The 17,543-nt window shown below is 43.0% G+C and overlaps 1 protein-coding gene across 1 annotated transcript in view; it reads left to right on the top strand.

The window, feature by feature from the left end:
• Positions 1-17,543, top strand: part of LOC311500454 (ankyrin-3-like) — an 85,461-nt gene that overhangs the window by 23,049 nt on the left and 44,869 nt on the right. Inside the window, exons 2-15 of the mRNA XM_084561867.1 lie at positions 5,784-5,885; positions 6,120-6,218; positions 8,167-8,265; positions 8,711-8,809; positions 10,167-10,352; positions 10,830-10,853; positions 12,340-12,438; positions 13,893-13,991; positions 14,203-14,301; positions 14,873-15,070; positions 15,658-15,756; positions 15,941-16,039; positions 16,156-16,254; positions 16,351-16,548. Coding sequence (XP_084417993.1) covers positions 5,784-5,885; positions 6,120-6,218; positions 8,167-8,265; positions 8,711-8,809; positions 10,167-10,352; positions 10,830-10,853; positions 12,340-12,438; positions 13,893-13,991; positions 14,203-14,301; positions 14,873-15,070; positions 15,658-15,756; positions 15,941-16,039; positions 16,156-16,254; positions 16,351-16,548 — 1,599 coding nt within the window. The remainder of the gene's footprint in view (positions 1-5,783; positions 5,886-6,119; positions 6,219-8,166; positions 8,266-8,710; positions 8,810-10,166; positions 10,353-10,829; positions 10,854-12,339; positions 12,439-13,892; positions 13,992-14,202; positions 14,302-14,872; positions 15,071-15,657; positions 15,757-15,940; positions 16,040-16,155; positions 16,255-16,350; positions 16,549-17,543) is intronic.

Genomic DNA, 17,543 nt, shown 5'->3' with positions numbered 1-17,543 from the left:
AATGACGTGGTGCTGTATCAGCCGTGGATTTTGAGATGTGTATGAATGTGGGAAGTCAGCTGATCTGCTGCAAATAGATGAAGAGTGCTTGAAGCATGTGTGTTTGAGCCTGCATTCATATATTTGATGACCAGATTGATGCACCTGCACACCCAAAATGGACCAAGTTGTTATTTGAGCAGGTTGGATGATTTATTTTTTTTATTTTTTTTTTCCTTCAAGGAAACAGTTTGAGATTTTGGAAAATAGATATGTGATGAGTTCAGATCTTTAATTTATTTCGTCAGAACCAGGCTGGCCGTCTCTCTCTGCTCCCTGTCTTAATGCTGAGCCAACCGTCTTCTCGCTGTAACTTCATATTTTGCATGAAGGCAGCGATCGTCTTTTACATCAACTCCTCACGAGAAAGCAAATAAATACCTCTTATGCCCGTAACACTCTGAAGCATATGTACTCTAAGAAAGTGGAAGATGAAGCTTTTATAGAGCTAGATACTAGCGTGAGTCGAATGAATGCAGAATAGATGCAGGAAGTCATTTACTCACTTGCCCATTCGTTCGTTCATTCATTCATATACTCACTCACCATCTCCTACTCCTTTTCTCTTAATGGACTTTTAGTAGAACGACATATTAAACCGCTTGTTTCCTATTTGCTGAAGCATCTTGTTTACAGCATGCGATATGAGAGATATGAAACAGGTGTTGATGCAAGGTACATGTAAGACGTGTCCTACAGTACACTGCATTTTACATTTGAAATCTGAGGAGGCACTAAAATGTAAACACTCCGTATATGGATTAGCATTCATGGCTTTGCCAATAAGATGCTTTGCAGCCATACATCTGAAAGCCTTAATAATGATTTTCTGGCGTGTTGATGGTGAACTGGAGGTATTAATTCATCAATGGCTTACCTATATTTAGACTCAAGAGGGAAATTTGTGTCGGACTAAGCGGAGCAGCTGAGAGGAATGGATGTGGTGGTTTGCCGGGTGGAAGTTCTCTGGCACCGGCGGATGTTGTGGCCTGCGACTCGTTGCCCCTGGCTTTGTGCTGGTGGAGCTGTGGAGCTCTGTGAGTTTTGTGCTGTCAGGAGAGAAGGGGATAAAGTTAAACAATACAGCCTCGGCTGCTCTGGCGCTCCTCCTCTAAGCTCCCTCAGTTCACACAGAGCCCTCAGCAATGACATCAACATGTGTCTGTGTTTCTGTGTCCGTACGTCTGTTTGTACGTAAGGGAACGACGTCCGAAAATATGTGTGCAGAGACGCGCAAACGAATGTGTCCTCTCATAGGCGGTGGAAATGCTGCACGAGTTGCTGTTTTGTTACAAGCTCTGTGCCAAACTGACATCATCGTAGTCTGGCGGGCTGGGGATATCCGTCTTTATACTACCAAATATCCTTTATCCATCTAGACTATCACGGTGTTGATGTCATGAGGAGAAAGAGCGCCAAATACAGATTCAGCAGAGGTGAAAACCAACTGCTTCAAAACATTGTCAGCCGCCATATATGAAGGAACCATGTGACAAGTCGGACCGCTTAGCCTTTATTTGAGACCGTGACAGATGCAGGGACCCGATTCGATACCCGATATTCATATTATACTTTATCTTGCATGTAACTTAAGTGAGGATGGATTCAAACTCTTTCTTTAACCGTGCCATCATTATTTAAAATTTCAGCCGTGAGTAGCTCCTCCTCATCGTGGATCAATATTAGTCATCCGCATGCCGCACACAAAAGGGCCGAGTGTTAAGTGGCAATCAAATGTGTCTTTTCTGAGTAAGACCAGTTTATAGGGAAGGCATTCAGTACTCAAAGCCTGCTGTTAATTTGTATGTAGTATTGAATTTTGACACTGCTTAACAAGATAAAGAAGAGAACGCAACAAGTAGGAAGGCCACTCACTCCTAATTAATCATGAAATGGTGCAAATAGCTACAAAATGAGAATATGGTCTCCAGTAATTAGATATATCAGCCAGTATTAGCTTATTGCACACGTATCAATGTCGGCGTATACAGGATGTAAGCCGGTTGAGGACGGAGGGAATAGATATTTGAAACCTTCATAATACATGCCTCAAAAATCCCATATTGTTCCGGCTGCATTACCGGGCTCGGCTTTTGTTAATGGAGCGGACTGAGCCTTAATGGTTTGCTGAAAGATTTTCATTGATAACGAAGCAGGTGCAGCGACTCGATCAAACCGACACATTACGGCTCTTCAGATAGCAACACAAAGCAGCACGCTCCCTTTCAAGTAGCATCTGCAGGCACCAGTCGGTGACCAGAGGGCATTTTTAATTACAACTCAGATGGTTAATTTTCATTTTTACAGCGTCCTACCAAGAAATCGGCCGCATGTTTTTACCTTTTTAAGACTAAGTGGGAATGATGGTTTAATTTTCAGCTTTTCCTGTCATCACTTGTGTCAGATTTTCATTTTGCTCTCTCTCATCCTCTCTCCTCTATCTTAACATTAGATTAATGCTTTCCTTCAGGCTTAACCTAGTCTTTAATGGCCCCATTTTCTTTGAACCTCTGATCTGTGGCGGCTTAATGATATTTCTCTTACTAATCTCTCGCCCTGTTCTGTGTAATACTTCATTCACAAAGGCTCCATGTTGGACGTAGATGGAATGTGGATGGCGGGTGGGACATGTTGGTCACTGCTTTTCACTGCAGGCAGGGATAAAACGACAGGAGCAATAAAGTGGATATAGATGACAACTTCTTGGGCGGGAGGAAAAGAAGAAGCAAATAATGCTGTGTGATATTTGAAGTGCTGTTATAAGATGAATCTGAATTAAATCACTAAAAGGCCTCATTGCTGTACATTTGTTTGACTTGTATAATATTGGATGGTTATCGCTTAGCCGCTGCAGGCTGCCACGTCCACGTCCACAGAAGTTTGACCTGTATATTTTTCCATGTCAGGGGTTTAAGAGCGGTCACGCATTCGGTTTCACTTAACAAAGCCTCGGAGTCGAGGGCCACGCATACGTGCTATACACACCGCGGTTCACATACCAGTTATGTCAGCATCAAGACAACTGTTGGGATGCAGCCATTCATACGTGCACAGAGACACACACACACACACACACACACACACACACACACAAGACATAAGACATAAGACTTTTATTCCTATTGTTCCAGTAGCACAGAATTTGGCAAAAAAATATATACACAGAAAGACAGTGACAACTTTGAACAGGGAAAAGGTTTTCAAAAAAGCACAAAAAACACAAATACAAAAATTTTAAAAATATATATCAAAAAATATACAAAAAAGCTGCACAGATTGACTCTGATAGCCTGTAATCGTGGTGATGCTGGGACAGATGACAGCTGATATTATGAATCTTCATAAATTTGCTTTCATGCTTATTTACAAGCTCTATGAGTGAAAAAAAATAAGATTATAATAAAAATGTATTTCTAAGTGAAAATAAAATAAAAAAAGTCTAGCATCAAGTACATAAAACATAAATATGATGCTAAATGCAAGTATTCTAAGATTCTTTTTGAAGTAGTGTCAAGGAAACAGCTTACAACTTCAATGCCAAAGAGAGAAATATACATATAACTCCAGAAAAAAACAAGAAGAGCTGCAAAATATATAAGTTAATGTAATTGTGTTTCATCTGGGTCTTGTTCAGATTGTTTTTTCTGTCTTGTTTCCTCATTGCGGCCTGTCACTGTGGATCATTTTGAAACCATGTAACATCTAGACATAGCAAGGCAGACAGTGCAAGTAAGTATCGTAGAAAAAGGCACCGGGAGCTTACTTCAGTGAAAGTGTCGAGGTGTGACGCTGTGACGACTGCTGGCAGCAGTTTGACTGGATTGGAGCCAAAGTGTTTCTAGCAGGTCACCACGAAGGTCGCTTATTCTTGGTATCCCTGGTCATGACAGGCCGGTCGAAGAAGTCGGACTTTAGACTTTAGACTTTACTCGTATTCCTTTAGTTAAATGATGTATGTAGTTTGCTTTTGAAATTAAAAATGTTGTCTTTCTGCAGAGGGTTCATTTGCATTGCCAGGCTGTTTCTAAAACTTTTTGGAGCAAGGCAACCGAAGATTCAGGCCACTGCTTTGGGAATTTACAAGTTACAGAGTCAATGTCCTATTTCCCAGAACCCCAAACTCTGGTGATCATTCTGCAGCTGCTGCCTCTCACTCACACACAGGTTAGCGGTGAGGGATTAATATTTTCTGTCATTGTTCTTGGCCCATGGCTCAACATTTGTCATTCAGTGATCATGCTGGATCAGACTCTGTACTCGGCCTGTATCGTGGCCTTTCCCAGGGCCGCGAGAGCAAAGATACTAGTGGTTCAGTGGTATCAAACAGTCCTCTGGGGGTTGAGGGTATGGAAAAAGGAAGAAGACATTTCTAGATGTCGGCAGATTGAATGCAGAGATATGAGTTTTAGCTCAATGGTCTCCTGTAATCAGGAAATGGCTCGGTTTCCAGTTAACACTGCTTCATTTGCCATTAATTTGTTAGTCTACACATGAGCACACAAATATTTTCCACTTACAGCGTTGTTCAAGGCTATCAGTGGAACAATCTGATGCGGGATGTCTTGTTCACCCACATTTTGGCTTTGGGTCAGATCCTTCTGTGCTTGTGACGAGTTATTTCTGGACAAAGCCTAGCGGAGGGGAGGCGGAGAATATGATGTTGGATAACCGTACAGTTTGGCCCTGCTGAGTTTATCCTAAGTGTCTCTGGACGCGGAGGCTAAATTTAGCAGGTCTGGGCTTTTGATAATTCAGGGGAATTTAGTTTTTGAGTCACTGTTGTGAAGCGGCCTATCACAGCTCCTCTCCCTCCTGCTCTCAGAAGCTCCAGCGCTGAGTTTTACAAATTGCTTTTTGCAAGTCTGCTTCGAAGGCGGAAGACAAAAATGTGCAGAGTGTGCTGTGTGTCATTTCATGTCAAACATATTGTCCTCGGAGCTAACATGAGCTCAAAACAGGAACACAGCCTCCGTCTAGTCCCCTCTCTTTCTAGCTTTCTCCGTCTGTTTCTCTTTTCTGCTCTCATCCTTCTTTCGATCTCCCCCCCCCCCCCCCCCTCCCTTTCTATTCCCCTACTGTGCACCCACACATTTATTATGGGGGCAAAAACATGCTTGCCTCATCATTTTATTTTGGTGTGCAAAGCTCTATTTCTGTAGTGAAATAAAGGACAGCCATGCAGAATAGAGGATGCTCTGCTTCTCGTGGCACGGCGACGTAGACTCACAATATCTTCAGTGGTGGCTACAGAAGAGACGTCTGTGGAAAGGAGGAGGTCTCTGTGGCAGCTGTAAAGGACCACCCGGTCACTGAACTTCCTCCACCGGGGGAATCAGAGACATTTGGATTTGACAAAGCTGGAATAACAGCCTGCTGGGATCGGATGGATGACGGCGGATGATGTGAATTGTTGGGATATTATTCTGCGGCTCTGTCGGCTTTTCCCATGGATTTACTTTCGGGTCCTCTTGACACACCGGTGACTGTTTAGTGTGACAATGAAGCGGTTGTATTTGTGGATATCGGCTTTGTTTTTTCCACTGTTAAGGTGTTTTTGGATTTTCTGAGAAATTATGACAGAGTTCTACTTGGTACAGTACTGCATGTGCTTTTGTTCTCCACTGTGCCTATTTGCAACAGCTTGATACTCGGATGCGATAACAATAACATGTCCGGAGCCTGAAATACTTACCTCTCCTCTCTGTTGTTTTTTTCTTTCGCTCTCTTTGTTTCCACCTCTCCAGTCTGATAGTAATGCCAGTTACCTGCGAGCAGCCCGGGCAGGAAACCTTGAAAAGGTCCTTGACTACCTCAAGTCTGGGGTTGAGATTAACATTTGCAATCAGGTAAGACTCTTGTTAAGAAACTTTAAGTTTGTGTCTTTATTGGGGTTAAAGAAACTCAAAACAATCTTCTCTACGGACATAAATATGCTTTCCACATACTGCTCCATCAGCTAGATTAATATCTAACCCTGTTATGATTTTAACCAATCCATAAAGCACAATTATAGCTTTTTCTCATAGTGCATCTTTGTGAATGAGCAACATTAACTCCTTTAAATATGTGTCTTTCTGCAGAATGGTCTGAACGCTCTTCACCTAGCCTCCAAGGAGGGGCACGTAGAGGTTGTTGCTGAGCTGCTGAAGCTCGGGGCGACAGTGGATGCAGCCACAAAGGTAAGACCCCCACCAATCACAGCCTCCAATGACGTTCCGGAGGACTATATTTGGATTCAAAACATGGCTGCTCTGTAGGACAGAACAGCACGCAGCTACAGCAACTACTGCTGTTAAGTGTTCTGCCTTTGTTGGGATTTAATACCTGATCAATATTTAATTACCCCCCTGTCGGGTTTGCTGCTGGGAATTTAGGGAATGTAGCAAGAAAAAAACTAAATATATTGTATGTGTATGTGACACTGTAGGCAAAAACTGCACTAGTGTTATATTTTACATGCTGTATAAAAACATATCATGTAAAAAGAAGGTCTCTTTCTTGGAAGCCCAGAAGGCTTTAAGTCCCATTCAGTCGTCTGGTTCAGCGTTTCTGCCCCAGGCCACATTCTTAGTGCTCACATAAACATAGGACACTTCAATAAAATATTCAAGATCAAAAAGATAATCTCCCCAATTAAAATCTCTCTGTTGTGACCTGAGGATGCTCAGGGATTAGTCTGAGATCTTGGGAATCCATTGCCTGCGCCCCAATGCCTACCATTTTACGCAGCCAGCAGAGGCAGTGCTATGGAGGACACCTAGATTTAGTAACACGGAGGGGTTCATTTAAACTGTGTGGCTGAGAGTTAATTGTGTATCCGCCCCTCTAACGCTGTGCTGCTTTTGTTGTGGGAGAATTAAACAAGAGGCCTTGTCCTCGCTTCATTAGCCCCTTAGAGCTCTGCAACAAATGCTATCCTTGAAGCTTTCAGTGTTGAGAGGTGCTTATTTAACTCGGTTGTAATTGAAGGTGCTGCAGTTTGTGCTGTTTTGCTCAATTGGGAAGATTAAACATAGCTGCATGGATGGCATTGCACTGAGCTGCACTAAAATGCTTTCATGGTGCAACTTTGTCTACTAGAAATTACATTCACATGATTTGTTTTTTGACAAATATGTTAGAGGGGAATGTAATAGACAATGCTTTCCAACGATTAAATATAATATAAAACTTTAATCATACTTTTAGCCAATTTGAGTAGATTGAAATAACCTGTCAGTGAGCACTTTGCAGGTATGGGCACATGTGTCGTTGTGGTGGGCGTTCATAAGTTTAGCCTTGCAAAATGTTGCAGTCAGCATCTCTTCAGGTAGCCGTGTTTCCTGAGGCACAAAGGAAAGTGTTGTACGACTGTTAAATGCTGCTATAGATCTGACATCAGTACCAGACTTACACTAATGTTCATGACTTTGTGTTTGATCACTATAGACAGATGTGCATGCACATATTTACCTAAATGTTTTGAATGAAGAAGCTTTTAGAAACAACTGAGGGAACAGTGCAATCAGTATTAACAGTGCAAGTATCTGTAAATTGCTCTAAGTTTCAAATATAAAAACAGTATGAACTTAAGTTTGATAAACTATCTGTTGTTTTCAGCTGCATATATACTAAAGAGTCTTGTCCTATTCATCTCCCTTGTGCCTCAGCAGATACAGCTGATATCTGATTTCCCTGCCACATTATACAGTACACGGTGCTATTCTGTTAAAACACTTTGTGACTAATAAGCCTCAGTATCACGGGGGCCAAGAGAGAGGCTGTGGCTCGACTCTGCCGTCACAAGGACCTGTGCAGGTTCATAAACGGCCTCCAGTTTTATTTAAGGCTGACGCTCATTCATGTGCAGGACATGGGGATCGGAAGTGACACATTGTTGGCAGTGCAAGCAGGGGGATGCCAGAGCTGGAACGCCAGCAGTAGGAACATGTGATTGGTGTGAGGGGATTCAGTGGGGCACAAGGATTTTGGCGTGGATATATATACATACAGACTATAGTGGCGGCCACACACACACACACACACACACACACACACACACACACACACACACACACACACACACACCAGTTGGACAGGTGGGGCAGAGCTTAACACACATTCTTGTGGTTGTTCCATCTAATCCAGAAAGGAAACACTGCTCTGCACATAGCCTCGCTGGCTGGCCAGACGGAAGTCGTCAAAGAGTTGGTCACCAATGGAGCCAATGTCAACGCACAATCTCAGGTGGGAAACACACACACACGCGCAAGTGCCCGGTGTCAGAATGACTGTGAAGTCCTTCTGGTGTGAAACAACGTAAATGTAATTAGTGTGGACGATACTGTACCATGACGTCAGTGACATTGAGGGAATCACTCAGTGGAAAGAGTTTCACTGACAGAGCCTGGCATCAGTCCAACTAGGCCTCTGCCTCTCAAGGAAGCTGATGTCCTTGCTTTTTACATTTTACTGTAGATCAAGGTGAGAGGAAAGATTTCAAACACCGCCGTTCTCTCTGGTGCCATCAAACCTCAAGAAAACAAGTCGAGATTGAGTCTTTACATTCAGACATCCTTTTAGTTGGATACTTATCACTTTCAAGATAAAAGAAAAAAGAACCGACCACAAGAAAGCATTGATCAGTGGAATGCAGTGAAGTTTATTCGTGTTTGCTTCATGTCCTGTACAGAATGGCTTCACCCCTCTGTACATGGCGGCCCAGGAGAATCACCTGGAGGTGGTACGATTCCTTCTGGAGAACAGCGCCAGCCAGAGTATGGCCACTGAGGTACTGTACACGTCGGAGCTTGTGTTATTATATGAGTGTATGCGTGCTCATATCTGTCCTGTGTCCACCTCTCTCCAGTCATATAGTAACAGTATGTCTCCATGCATTTTCTCTGCCTCATGTATGGTCTTTACATCTGTTGTACTAACCACCTCCATCTCCTCCTCTGTCTCCTTCCCTTTTATCCTCCTCCCCACTCCACTCACTCTGCCTCCCTCTCCGCCCGTGTCTCCATCTCTCTCTGTCCCTTTGTCACTTTTTTATCCTTTCTGTCTCACATTCTCGCTCTCTGTCTTCCCACCCTCCCACTCCGCTCTGCCCTGTCTTCCCCCCCCCCTCCCTTGCTCCCTCCCCGTCTCTTCACGAGGGACTAGGCAGCGCTTCATTGATTGGTAGTGTATGGTGGTGGAGGCAGAGTGACCTTGAGCGGGTCACAGATGAGGTCCTCTCCTCCACGGCTGCTGCTGCTGCTGCTGTTACCGCTCTGATTTACGTTGCTCAGCCTGTGGAACCCATACACACGCATACTTACCAGTCGCCGCACGTACACATACACACGCATGCACGCGGACATAAATAGCTGATGGGGCTAAAGCAATGCCTAATCCAGTCTACAGCCCATTGGTTTACATATATGGGCTACAGGGTAGAACACGGGACGCCCTTTGGGACATGCATACTGGCAAAATATGTTCTGCACACGTATCATTCAAACAAGATATGATTGTGCACATTTTCACACACACCAGTACGCCGTATATTCGGACGTGCATGTACAGGAATACAGTAATGTAGCAGGGAGCTTTCAGCTGAATTATGCATCATAAGGGTAATGCGTGTGGGAGAAAAGGCAGATGTGGGCCTTCCACCACATCCTCTCCTTATGTAACTTCTGGTGGAGAGGCATGGGAATACAGAGAAAATGTACAGTAATCTCTACATCTGTCATAAGTTAGTCTCTGGCTTGTTTTTTTGTTTCAATTATACTAAACATGCGACCAAGTTTTACAGACTTTCTAGCTTAATTGACAATGAAATATGAAACATCACATTTACACATTTTTTAGTGTCGTTCCCTTGACATTTCTGAATGATCAAATCATGTACCACTTATATACACTTAAACAGGGAACAGCCTAATTCAATTGAATCATTATTAACATCAGCATTGCTTTCCTCCGTGCCCGCTGCAAAGTAAATGTTTAAAAAAAAAAAGAGTGTAACGTTCAAGCACAGTCACTCCGTAACCTGCCACTCGTATCACCCAACTAGTCGTACGTACTGTCCTGTGTCTGCTCCACAATCCATTACGGCGCCCATGCGGCATTACTGATTCCTCTCTCCGCCCCATGTGCAGGATGGCTTCACCCCTCTGGCGGTGGCCCTCCAGCAGGGCCATGACCAGGTGGTCTCCCTGCTACTGGAGAACGATACAAAGGGCAAGGTGCGCCTGCCTGCCCTGCACATCGCCGCTCGCAAGGACGACACCAAGGCCGCGGCCCTGCTCCTGCAGAACGACCACAACGCAGACGTCGAGTCCAAGGTGTGCAGCAGCGCTGGTGTAGTCCATCTCTGGTGGTCGATCTTCCGTTGGTTGCTTTGTTTTGTTTTGTTTTTTTATCTCTATTGATGACTTCCGGTTTCTTTGTCAGTCTTTGTTTCTTGCTACTTATTTTTCTTCTTGTTTGAATTCATCTTTAATGTTCTTTTTGGCAGAAAGTGAGAAGGAGCAGAAGTGCATTTTTGTTTGTATACATTTAATCACATTATTGACATAAACATTTTGGATGGGAGACGCAAGAATACTATAAATCCACCGTATGATCACGAGAACATCTTTCTAATTTTAAAATCTTATCTACACAGACCATGTCTAGAACTCTTCTGCCATAATCAATTTTGCCCAGAGCTCCTTCTCTCCTCTCTGCTCCTCCACCTCATGTCAGTGGAGGCCCTTTTCTGTTTTGTTTTTTTTTTCTCACTAACTGCCCATTCTCTCCTCTCTTGGCTGACTCTGTAGATGATGGTGAATAGAACAACAGAGGTACACCTCAACTCAACTACATTATGTAGTCTCTCCATCGCAGTTCATAAAATCTCTAAAAACAACAACAATCACTCCCGTGCCCCTGACTTGATGCAGTAGTGTTTCTGCAGCCCCCTTATCACGTCCCCTTTTTCCATTTTAGCTCAGTCCCGTCTTCCTCCTGTTCATTGCTTCATTACTGTAGGAGATGTTGAGAAAATCAAAGCAATATCGCATGTTTCACTGATAATAGTTTAGTAAATCCTTAGGCTGGGGGCTTGGGTGTCAAGGCTTTCTTTGACTGTAATGGTTTCATGGAGTCCAAAGCTGAAATTTCTTTATTTCTGGCAAATTCTTTGTGACTGTTGACAAAATGTTGTGTCATGACACAGTCCTTCCATGAAACTGATTAACATGATAACCAGTGTTGGCATGAAAAGTGGTTATCATTCATTGAAAAGCAGCGATCTTGTCCATAACCTGCATGGCAATGAGATTCCCATAAAGCTGTAAAAGGACCCCAGCCTTCTAGCAACAAACAGAGTCTAATTTGTTATACTACTGTCCCCTGAATAGATTTTTAGTACCTCTTATCCCCAACCTTAGTACCTCAAACATTTTGCATGGGACCAAAGCAACAAGCTAACATGACACTGCTTCTGTAACAAGGGCCCCTTTCGTCACACCAAAGCCAGGTGGCCACCTTCTGTGTGTGCCTGTTTTGGTTGGCATTGTCTCCGGCTTTGGCAGGCTTGCCGGCGATCTGGTATGATTCATCTAAAAACGGCTTTGTTGATCAGAGTCTTGCATTGTGGTAATCAAATTTGCATCGTACTCTGATGGAAGATGGGAGAAAGTTTGTGCAGATGTCGAAGAAAGCACATTGTAGCCATTGTCTGCTGTGTTACCACAGAATGAGTACAAAAAGACCTACTCTTTAGCTCATTTAGATTTTTTTTATTTGACTTGTAAAGTATTCTTACTGAGACACCGGTTACACGAGACAGTTTAATGTGGGACCAAACTATCTCATCATTGGGAAGAATGTTTCCAGTGTCGTTTTGTTGCTTTGACAGCTGTTCATTACTAATTCAGGGGTTTTGTCAAGAAATTACTCTCATTTAAGTTGAAAATTAACTAGGTTTGTATGCATGACTTTTGTTTTGCACAAGTAATATATAGGAATACTAATACAGGAGTACAGTAATTTTCTCTGAATAACATCTGTTAAAATATAATTATCATTATTTAAATGTACCCCTGTTGTTGTCCCATGTTGGATGCTTCACTAAAACAAAGACTTTTTCTAGAAAAGTCAGGTGTTAGTGTACCTGTGTACAGTAGAGTGTGTCTTTGTTTGACTGGGTGTGACTGTAAATCGACCGCAGGCCTTTAGACCGCTGCGAAACATTGACTTGTCCGTTTGTGTGTTTCCCTTTTTGTAATATGATGTGTGTGCTTGTCTGTTTGCATGTGCGCTCCGTCTGGTTTCTTCAATCCTCAGAGTGGTTTCACCCCCCTGCACATCGCAGCGCATTATGGCAACATTAACGTGGCCACGCTGTTGCTGAACAGAGGGGCTGCTGTGGACTTCATGGCTCGGGTGAGTTTACTCTGCCCTCTGCTGTCTGGGAGGGGTATTACCAACCATCATATTCATATACTGTGCATAGTATAAACTGAAAAAAACAAGCCTACACATCATTGAAAAGGCATAGTTTAGGTATTGTGACTGATTATATTTCTATTATGAACCCTTAATAGTAGTATCAGCTGAAGACACATATGACTATACAACTTTGGTCATTGCTGCCAATACTGTATATTTTTTACACACCATTATTTATTCATATTATTATATAACTTAAATATCTTTATATCTGTTTCTATGCGATGAAGCTACTGGACACCGAATGTCCCGCAGGATAAATAATGTATCTATCTAATCTAATCTAATCTATTAATTTACCTGGCGTTGAGAAGTGAATGCACCTACTGCGGCTTCTTAAGAACACCACGCACTTGATTTATAATGAGTTTTCCTTTACATTCAATGGGAGCATTAACAAACAACAATGTGGGGACTGTAAATGATCATTATCATAATATGTCGCTCAAGTCTTCTCCAGTATACTTCTCTGTGTAAGAGATATAATCCAATTGCCACGCATTTCATATAAATATTTCAGTTTGTTCTCTTAAATATTTGATCTTGAGAATATATTTCTGTCAGACAACACTTGTTAAGTCAAATTTAGCGATCCAGAGAGTGCGTCGGATTATATATGGCCTCAAAGAAAAGTTAATTAATGGGATGTGTCAAATCACTCTCAGTTTGACCTCGAAATTAGTTAGGAATATTAACGACATGGAAGAGATTTAAGTGTTACGTGTTTTGGTTGAAGGAAACTGCACAGAGAAACAGAATTTGTTGCTTTGTATTAAAACTCGGAGAGGACAGTAACACTATTAGAGTATATAGTAATCTACAAGTCAAAGGACTGATCATTGAGACAGGACAGCAGCACCCTGATGAAATCAAGATAGCTCTAAATGTGTATTGGTGAGGAATTGTATTTTTAGTTTGCGTTGGGGCCCACACTGTGTCCACATCTTGCTGCATTCTCAAAGCTGGTTGGTTAGCTAACAAGAAGTATCTCATTTAGAAATATTTTATTTATTTTAATTAGCTGATACAACCTCCCTACCATTAATTAAATAGAGCAGTTTATTTGTTGTGATGTTTACATTGTGATCTATGCATGCTGCTGCATTAGACATTGCCTAACCGGAGTCAACAGTGGCGTGTAATTATATGACGTGGTGTGTTGGTGTTTGTGCTGCTTTTTGACACTGATTGCAGGTTGGGTTTAGTAAGTCAGCCGTGGAAATAGATTCAATAATGGAGCCGTTTGCTGATAGTAAAGGACCACATAACCTTAATAAAGAGGGTGTAGGGTTTGTGTTTATCTGTTTCCAGACCGCATGATTGCTTTTGTGTAATTAATAAACCATCTTCATACACAAGAAGCATAACAGTTTATTTTTTTCTTTCAGAATGACATCACACCGCTTCACGTGGCATCAAAAAGGGGCAACAGCAACATGGTTAAGTTGCTGCTGGACAGAGGGTCCAAGATTGATGCAAAGACCAAGGTGAGACCATAGGGACCATTAGAACGTAAAAAAAAAGGCTTATTCCCTTAAATTCACTCTCATCCTTACTAAAACATAAAATTTATGGTGGGTTGCTGCAGTTTGCCTGTATCTCAGTTTTAGGTTTTCACCAGGAAGCTTTCAACATTGATTGGAAAAGCCTGGAGTGATTAGTTTTGCATCTAAACCTGCTGTCACTCTTTCTCTTAAGGACGGCCTGACACCTCTTCACTGCGGGGCGAGGAGCGGGCACGAGCAGGTGGTAGAAATCCTACTAGACCGAGGAGCACCTATCCTGTCCAAGACCAAGGTAGCTACTAGGATGATCCGTTCGGGAGATGCTTCTTAGCTCAGAATAGGACAGAAAAGCTCACACACAGGTCACATATTTATTTATCACTGGCTGTTGTAAAGCAGATTAAATCATATTTTACTTAAAACAGAGAACACATTATTAATAATACATTTATTTTGCGTAAATCAGCTTTCCTAATTACACAGAGCAATTTGACGTCTGTTATCCAATTAGATAGTAGGTCTGTTGTTGTTGCTGTCGCATTGTCTCTATAACGTGTGTGCGACCTCTCCAGAACAGCCTGTCTTCGCTGCGTAGCCCTACAGTTTGACCACGCAGGACGACCAGTGTAACAAAATAGACATTGTTGTAATGACCTCGTTATAACAATGCTTCTGTAACCTTCCCAGCAACTTCCTTCACAGTCTTTCTGTGCAGCGCGCGGCCACGCCCTAACTTACTATTGTCTATCTGTCTGTCCATCTGTCTATGTGTCCGTCTGCGTGTGTGTTTGTCTCTCTCTCTTCGTCTGGCTTTCTCTCCCCCTCTCTCTTTCTCTTTCTTTCCCTTTCTCCGCCCACCGTAGAATGGCCTGTCACCGCTCCACATGGCCACTCAGGGGGACCACCTCAACTGCGTCCAGCTCCTGCTCCAGCACGACGTGCCGGTGGACGATGTCACCAACGACTACCTGACGGCGCTGCACGTTGCCGCCCACTGCGGGCACTACAAGGTGGCCAAGCTCATCGTGGACAAGAAGGCCAACCCCAACGCCAAGGCTCTGGTAGGGATAAAGGAGTGGATAGGGTGGGAGAAATAGAGAACTAACAGCAGATACTAAAAAGCATTTGGTGGTTGCCTCAATAAAAATCTTAATAATTCAATATCCCCAAAGAAATAGTATTTTACCACTCCAGTGTGTTGCTTTTGCTTACAGAATAAATTTGCGTTCCATAGATGGTGCTAAATGAGCCAGCCAGTAGTCTACTGCTGTGCTGATAAAATAATATGAAAGGAGAACAAGAATAGGTTCAGATACTAAGGATTCTCCCCAAAGTGATAAATAATTAATACACAAGGCAGTAGAGAAAATCAGAGCACAGTGAGAGAAATGAGGAAAGTATCAACTGACGCTGATACTTCAGGAATAAAAAAGACACTTTCTAAGCATCTGGCATCTGCAAGAGACATTTTCTGTGCCACGCATCTATTTCCTGTAAGAACATTTGCTTCCATTTTCCTGCCCCAATAAAAGCAGCCACAGATGTCTTGTGACTGCACAAGAGTTCATCTCTTACTGGGTGTCAGTACAGCCTTCACACGGGCTGTTTTTAATCCTCTTTTTTTTGTTTTTTTTCCCCCTGCGTGCAGAATGGTTTCACTCCGCTTCACATTGCCTGCAAGAAGAACAGAGTCAAAGTGATGGAGCTGTTGCTTAAACACGGGGCATCTATCCAGGCTGTCACAGAGGTACAGTAGCAGCTTGGACCACATTTAACAGTTGGCACCAAAAGTGACTTCTTTAAATCGCAACTATCCTGATCTGGGGCGATTTAATATGAGTCCTGTCTTTGTTTGGACTTCTCACATTGATTTGGCAGTTTTGTTTTTTTAATGTATTGCCTCATGGTGATGATCACACGTTTCCCTGCAGTCTGGTCTCACTCCCATCCACGTTGCTGCCTTCATGGGCCATGAGAACATTGTCCATGCACTGACACACCACGGAGCGTCACCTAACACCACCAACGTAGTGAGTGGATGATGCACTGATTTGTGTTAGAAGTACCCTATTTTCAGATGTATGTTTCAAATCTTTACCACTGCAAATGAGAAGCACCCTCTGAAAACTGTTTCTGTGTCTTCCAGCGAGGGGAGACAGCTCTCCACATGGCAGCCAGGGCCGGCCAGGCAGACGTAGTCCGATACCTGCTGAAGAACGGGGCCAAGGTGGAGACCAAGTCCAAGGTTAGAACACCGAGCCTTATTATCAATCACTTAGTCAAGGAGAAAACAAACAGTGACGAATTGCTGTCCCCGGTGTGACTTCCTCCTTCTCTGCAGGACGACCAGACAGCGCTGCACATCTCCAGTCGGCTGGGGAAAGTTGACATCGTCCAGCAGCTGCTGCATTGCGGTGCCTCTGCCAACGCTGCCACCACCTCAGGCTACACCCCACTTCACCTGGCTGCTCGCGAAGGACACCAAGATGTTGCTACCATGCTGCTGGAGAACGGAGCCTCACTCTCCTCCTCGACGAAGGCGAGTTGTCGGATATACATATACAACAACATCTGTTGAACAAAGCATTATTATTATTTAATTCAGTGCCGTGTATCTCCACTAGTGGGCATCAGTTTCTGTTTCCAGCAACCTCCAATATGACTGTCATGTCTATTAGTCTGAACTAATAAATACTGAAGTATTCAGTTGTGACAGCGAAAGCATTAATAGTCTCCAGGTAGAGACTCACAACCTGTCATATTAAATTCTGTGACGCAATCAAAATAAATAAATAAATAATCCTTATTTGCAGATATCATCTTATGTGGAATTAGTGGGGTGACCTCATTGGGGTTTTATAATGATCAGATTCAGGATAGAGCAGGACCAGTAATTAAGGACTGTTCTCTTTCTCTTAAGAGAGTTTTTGTCGTCAGTGCAGTCAACCTTGAACCCACAATGACAAATTTCCGGTGATGGTTGGTGCACATGTGATTAGTTGCTCTGAACAAGGTCAGAAAGAGACGTGGAAGACGTTATTTGAATGGGTTTGTGCATGCGTGTGGCACGTTGCTGCAGGCTGTCTTTGAAGGTGACCTCTGCCAGTGGCACAGATTAATGAAGGGTAAACCCCATGGTGCTCACTTTCTCACGCACACACACACAGACAGAGAGGGAGAAAGAGCATCTTTTGGGACACTACCTGAGTCAGCTGTTCAAGGAAATGATGTCATACCAATGAGGGAACAGAGGAATTGGAGGATGGGAACTGTTAATTGACCAGTTTTTGTGATGCTCGTGGAACAAATGTTCATTAACCGAACTAATGTCTCAAACTAGCAAGATACCTCACTTTACTGTATACTGTAAGTTGTATGAATACAAATTTCAGCCAATCACAGAAATTAGGTCATGTGTTTCAGAGCGTGCAATCTGTGGGAGTCCCACATTCCTCTGGAAAGTATGACCTAATGTCTTTAAATATCTTCACATACACACAGGAAGGAAGCTAGTATCACATTATACAACAGACA

The sequence above is a fragment of the Chelon labrosus genome (assembly GCF_963514085.1).
Source record: "Chelon labrosus genome assembly, chromosome: 15".
In the NCBI taxonomy this organism is placed as follows: domain Eukaryota; kingdom Metazoa; phylum Chordata; class Actinopteri; order Mugiliformes; family Mugilidae; genus Chelon; species Chelon labrosus.
The sequence above is the reverse complement of the archived record's forward strand: the minus strand, read 5'-3'. Positions and strand labels throughout refer to the sequence as shown.